General features: G+C 45.7%; 2 protein-coding genes across 2 annotated transcripts in view; one reads left to right on the top strand and one right to left on the bottom strand.

The window, feature by feature from the left end:
- Window positions 1-3,690, top strand: part of FAM184B (family with sequence similarity 184 member B) — a 47,866-nt gene extending 44,176 nt beyond the window's left edge. The window contains exon 16 of the mRNA XM_040700480.2: window positions 2,941-3,690. Within this exon, the coding sequence (XP_040556414.1) occupies window positions 2,941-3,031 (91 nt within the window). The 3' untranslated portion in view covers window positions 3,032-3,690. The remainder of the gene's footprint in view (window positions 1-2,940) is intronic.
- On the bottom strand, window positions 2,901-5,945 carry MED28 (mediator complex subunit 28). The gene is given in 5 exon segments (XM_003641248.6): window positions 2,901-4,581; window positions 5,165-5,277; window positions 5,616-5,682; window positions 5,766-5,789; window positions 5,791-5,945. Coding segments are annotated over 5 exon segments (537 nt in total). The 5' UTR covers window positions 5,926-5,945; the 3' UTR covers window positions 2,901-4,383.
- Between the last annotated feature and the right edge of the window lie 307 nt (window positions 5,946-6,252).

Here is a 6,252-nt window from a genome sequence, read left to right on the forward strand (position 1 = left end):
TAGTTAATACTCTATATAGTTACAATTATACATACATATAAAAAATTACCACTATACTTCAGGACAAAAGCCAGCCTTCCCACCTTTGTCCTAATGGACAATAATTACCCTGTGCACTGTATGACTGTGGAGTTCTTTCCTGGAAGGCAGATGGTGCTGACGCCTGCCAAAGACAGTAACGCAGGACACTGGCTTGGATCCAGCTTGGCAATTCCTCCATCTTAGAGATGAAAGCATTTTTTGTCATGCCAGATGACTGCCACAGCAAATCAGATTTGTATTTTAAAGGGTAATACATTGGGACATTACAAGTAGCTTGGCTGCTTCTTACTCTTTTAAATCAATCAGTCATAAATTGGCTTGGAAGGATCACATAGGATAAAGCCCTGGAGGGAAGAGGAGCCCTAGAAAGCTGGTCGGTATTCAAGGATCATCTCCTGCAAGCCCAGAAGCAGTATTTCCCAACAAAGAGGAAGGTAGACAAGAATGCCAGGAGGGCTCTGTGGATAAACAAGGAAATCCTGGACTGACTTTGGCATAAAAAGGAAGTTTATAGGCAGTGGAAGCAGGAACAGGTTACTTAGGAGGACTACGAAGAAGTTGTCTGAGCAGCCAGGAATCAGGTTAGGAAAGCTAAAACCCAAATAGAATTAGATCTAGCCAGGGATATAAAGGGGAACAAGAAGAAATTCTACAGGTATACCAGTGATAAAAGGAAGGCCAGGGAAGATGTGGACCCTTTCTGGAAGGAAGCTGGAGACGTGATCACGAGAGATATGGAGAAAGCTGATGTACTCGATTTCTTTGCCTCAGTCTTCACCAGCAAGGGCTCTATCCACACCACCCGAGTTGCAGAAAGCAAAGGTAAAAACTGGGAGAGGAAAGGATCTGCCCACTGTAAATGAAGATAGGTTTGAGACCACCTAAAGAACCTGAAGATGCACAAGTCCGTGGGACCTGACAAGATCCATCCACAGGTTCTGAGGAAAACTGGCAGATAAAGTTGCCTAACCGCTGTCCATCATATTTGAAAGGTAATGGCTGTCTGGTAAAGTTGCCACTAGCTAGAGAAGAGGAAACATAACCCCCATTTTCAAGAAGGGGAAAAAAGAAGATCCAGGAAATACAGGCCAGTCAGTCTCACTTCTGTGCCTGGCAAGATCATGGAGCAGATCCTCTGGAAGGCACTACTAAGGTACACAGAAAATGAAGATGATGTGATTAGTGGTAACCAATATGACTTCACCAAGGGCAAATCATGCCTGACAAACTTGGTGGCCTTTTATGATGGAGTTACAGCGTCAGTAGATAAAGGAAGAGCAACTGGCATCATCTACTTGAACTTCTGCAAAGTGTTTGACACTGTCCTGCACAACATCCTGGTTGCCAAATTGGAGAAAAATGGATATGATGGATGGACCACTCTCTGGATAAGGAACTGGCTGGATAGTCACTCTCAAAGTTGTGGTCAATGGCTCCATGTCCAAATGGAGACTGATGATGATTAGCATTCTGTGCTGCGACCAGAGCTATTTAGCTTCTTTATAGGCAACATGGACGGTGAGATTGAATGCACCTTCAGTTAGTTTGCAGATGATACCAAGCTGAGTGGTGCAGCTGACATGCTAGAGAGAAGGGATGCCATGCAGAGATCTGGACAGGCTTGAGAGGTGGGCCCATGCAAACCTCTTGAAGTTCAGTAAGGCCAAGTGCAAGGTCTTGCACCCGTGTTGGGGCAACCCTTAGCACAGATACAGGTTGGGCAGAGAATGGCTTGAGAGCAGCCTTGAGGAGAATGATTTGGGAGTGTCAATTGATGAGAGATTCAAGATGAGCTAGCAATGTGCACTTGCAGCCCAGAAGGTCAACCATATCCTGGGTTGCATCGAGAGAATTGTGACCAGCAGGTCGAGGGAGGTGATTGCCCCTCTGCTCTCATGAGAACCCACCTGGAGTACTGCGTCCAGTTCTAGGGCCCCCAGCAGAAGGACATGGAGCTGTTGGAGTGGATTCAGAGGAGGGCCATGAAGATGATCAGAGGGCTGGAGGACCTCCCCTATGAGGACAGGCTGAGAGACGTGGGTCTCCTCAGCCTGGAGAAGGTGCTGGGGGGACACTATACCAGCATTCCAGTACCTTAAGAGGGGCCCTATAGAGAAGCTGGGGGGGGACTTTTTAGAAGGGCATGGAGCAACAAGGATGAAGGGAAATGGCTTCATACTGGAAGAGAGTAGATTTAGACTAGATATTAGGAAGAAATTCTTTACTGTGATGGTGGCAAGACACTGGAACAGGTTGCCCAGCAAGGTTGTGGATGTCCCCACCCTGGAGGTATTCAAAGCCAGGCTGGATGGGGCTTTGAGCAACCTGGCCTAATGGGAGATGTCCCTACCTATAGCAGGGGGCTTGGAACATGATGATGTGAACTATGATATGAATTCACATGTGCTACTGTAAACTAAGGGAAATTAATACAAATGTATAAAAAGCATCTTAAATCCTGTATGATCAGGGATTATGTAATAGGATCAATTATAGAGACTAAATTAACATTACAATAACTTTTTCAGTTACAAATAAAACTTGCCCAATCTTTTTTCATGCATCAACTATATATTTTTAAGTGAATTGCAGCTGCCATTTTGTTTTTCAAGACTTCCTATTATATTTTTGAGATGTCAAGAACTACATTCAAACATTCCTCCCTTGTGCTTAGCTCTTTTTCACACTTGTGAAAAAGATTGTGTTAATTCCAGTGCTATTAGCCCAGTTTGTGCCAGGCTAGGACAGATCCCCCTAGAAACTGTAGCTGGCTCCTTTTGGCCTCACACAGTTCATGAGAGCACAGACCCATTTTGATTTTAATGTTTTTCTGAGGAAAAAAAACCATTGAATATTGGTAAGATTGTAAGCAATTCTAATGTTTATTTGTTTGCACAGGACACATGGCAGTGAACCACCACAAACCAAAGATGACCAAATACAAGACCCTGAGCATCAAGAATGGTTTACTAAATACTTTTCATTTTAAAGCAATAATTTACATACTCCTCAGATTTACCAGAAAAGTTGTTTGTTTTCTGTTAGGGAATGTTAATCTACTAAGTTTTACAACAAGAAGTATTGAAATAATTTCCAAGTGTGTTGTTAGGAACAACAGCACTCTCCTACATCTAATTATAATGGAATTACAGGCATGGATTTCAGCAAAATGCATTTTTTTCAATAATCTGTAAAAAATGAAAAAAGCAAAATTCTTAATACTGCTATGTGAAATGACTTTTTACTCAAGAGAATGTACCATTCCACAATTAAATTAAGTATGCAGTTTGTTCTCTAATGTCCTGTTACAGACTCCAGCTGAAGATACTACTTATAAGTAATAGGTTTATATTTCTCTAGGTTTATAAGCTTGCTTCATCAGCTGTTTTTCTGCATAGTAATGTGATTTTGTTTTAAATTAGTTTTTTGTTAAAGTTGTTTTATGCTGAGCAGCATGTGATACACATTTAAGAATAGCAAGCTCACAGCTAGCTGTTTTAGAAATATCTTCTGCTTTGCTTAATGAACTGTTTTTGTATAGTATTGTCATGTAATGTTCCTGGTGCACTTTAACATGTGTAACAATCAGCCAGCCTGATGAATCAGGATAGTATGTAAGTACGAACATTAAAACTTGCTTGTAAGTGACCAACTCTCATGGCTTGCAAAATAGTGCTGTTGTGCTGAAGTCTGAGTCAGACTGATGCACTCAGAGTTCCAGATTTATGGGAACTGCAGTGCATTGTCCCTATATTGCTCTGACGCCCACCAAAATGCCCAGTGGGTGAATAACTGAATTTATCAAACCATGATAATGACCAACTTACTGCTGGGAAGGAATGGTGCTATTCACAAAAAAGGCACCTGTAAATAAAGTAACGTTCAGATAATTCCTCAACAAACGGGGAGGGAACTGTCCAACTAGCAGTCCAGTGTATAGACTGGATAGCTCATCTGCAACTGCTGAAGGATTTGAATCCCAATTTACTCCTCAGCTACATGAAGAAATTTTGCACTTGCAGAGAGGCATCCATCCATCCTACCAGGAACCTTTGTGTGTATTTGCATCATACTAGCAAGATGTGCTGAGGGGAAAGCTAGGAATATCCTTTCCAGAAGGAACAGGATGTACTGTGGAAAGCACACTCCCACCAGAAAGCATTCTGAACAGGAACTCCATATACTTTCAATTTAAATATAAAACCAAAGTGTTTTTTTCTCCAAAAAAGAGTATTTATTTAACTTAATTCTATCTTAACTGTTTATATTTGCAGTACAAATTACATTATACAAAAAGCATATCAAGTAAAAAGACCATCACTTAGATTTAGCCATGTAAATTCATGATTGCTTCATTGGAGCAGGAATATTAGCAGATGCCTGTTCCAGGTACGCTAATGGACCTTGGGGCATTTCTGCAGGTTTTTTGTGTTGTACACTGATATCTTCCAGGACTTGTTGCCAGTGTCGCAGTTTACTCAAATGCTTCTGAATTAATGCTTCTTTTCTTTGCAATTCATTTCTTAACTCTGAAACATCCTGAGGGTGAAGAAAATAGGTATTAGTAAATAGACAGTAATGCTAGGACTGATAAAGGTATAATTTTTAAGCCTAACTTTTCAAGCTGACCTTAAAGGGATTCATAAAAGTGCTTAAGTGAGAGGGTCCTGCAAGTACACCAGGTTATGTATTTCAGAGATTGGGAAGTAACCAGGAAGCACTTTCTGTGCTGTGTGGGTGATGATGCATGGGCAGAGACTGCAGTCTCCTTCCATGGATTTACTGAAAGGCCAGCTGTGGATTGTGTGCAGCAGAGGGTCTCTGCTGGAGCAGGGGTTGGACCTGAAAGTCTCCTGAGGTCCCTTCCAACCAACTGTTCTGAGATCATTTCTTCAGCAAAACCTAATTTGTTTGTTTCTTCAGATGAATCAACGTTATTTGTGCCCCAATTCTCCCCAGAGCAGCAGGCATCCCATCCCACTTAATAAGGTTTGTGCTGAGAGCTGCACTGACAGCCAGGCACAGGTGAGAAACCCAAAGTTAGTGCAAATGAGGCAATTTACCTGCATTGCTGCACACCATATCTGGTCTAGCACAACACGGGTAAACCAATTTAGCATACCTCTTTAATTACTTGTTCTGGTTTCTGGACCGACAGCTGCAGTCTTTTTTGTAGAAAAAAGCATTCTGTTTGCCTGGCAACATCCAGGAATTTCTGGATGCACTGATCGACACCTACGGGTAGAACAGCAACAGGGAAAGACAGCAAAGATTCTCAGAAAGTCACCCCAGGCCGACAGTGGCAGTTTGTGCGCATGCTGCTAAGAGCACCTTCTGCTCTACCATCTAGAATAAACCTTGTGGGCTTCTAGAAGGGACTTCTGGCACAGGTTTAAAGTACAGCATACTGAGAAGGCAGCTCCCCTTTTAACCACTGCACTCTATGCCGGTATGCCGGTACCAGCGCTCTCCCATCCGCGCAGCCAGAAAGCAGAGCTCGGCAGCACAGCCGGGCCTCGCCACGCACCGCCCCGCCGCCCCCAGGCCTGGCCCGGCCGTTCGGCAGCGCTCACCGGTGCGGATCTCCTCCTGGTCGGTGCCGTTCACGTAGTCCTGGCTGACCAGCGAGGCGAAGCAGGCCTGCGGGGAGGGAAGCGAGGGGGTGAGAGCGCGGCGCCGAGCAGGCCCCCGCCCGGCCGCAGGCTCCCCCGCCCCCTCGGCACCTCGAAGGACGCTTCCAGCTCGTCCTACCAGCGTGTTGTTGGGATTGCGGGGCCCCGTCGGTGGCGGGATGAGGCCGGCCGGGCCGGGCCCGCCAGGTGGTCCGGGCGGCGGGGGTCCCGGCGGTTGGTTGGCGAACATCCCGCCCAGCGCGCCCGCCATGCTACACGGCTGCCGGCTGCGGGGCCGCGCATGCGCGCAGCGGCTGACGGCGGAGGCGGGCGGCTCCTCAGGGGCGTTTCCTCGGCCCCCGGCGGCGACAGGCGGGAGCAAAGGCAGAAGGCGGGCCTGCCCAGAGGGAGCCCGCATCCCCAGCCCTACCTCCCCAGTTCCACAGGTAAGCAGCGGCTTTTTCGCCACTTTCCCGCATTTGTATTTTGGTTCCTCGCTGACTGGACCTCCCCCGTTCTCGAAACTAAAACCCCTGTCCTACATGGTGCTCAGTCTGTGTGACACACTGCTGGTGCTGCAGACATTGCTCTAAGAGCA

Source organism: Gallus gallus, chromosome 4 (assembly GCF_016699485.2).
Source record: "Gallus gallus isolate bGalGal1 chromosome 4, bGalGal1.mat.broiler.GRCg7b, whole genome shotgun sequence".
NCBI lineage: Eukaryota > Metazoa > Chordata > Aves > Galliformes > Phasianidae > Gallus > Gallus gallus.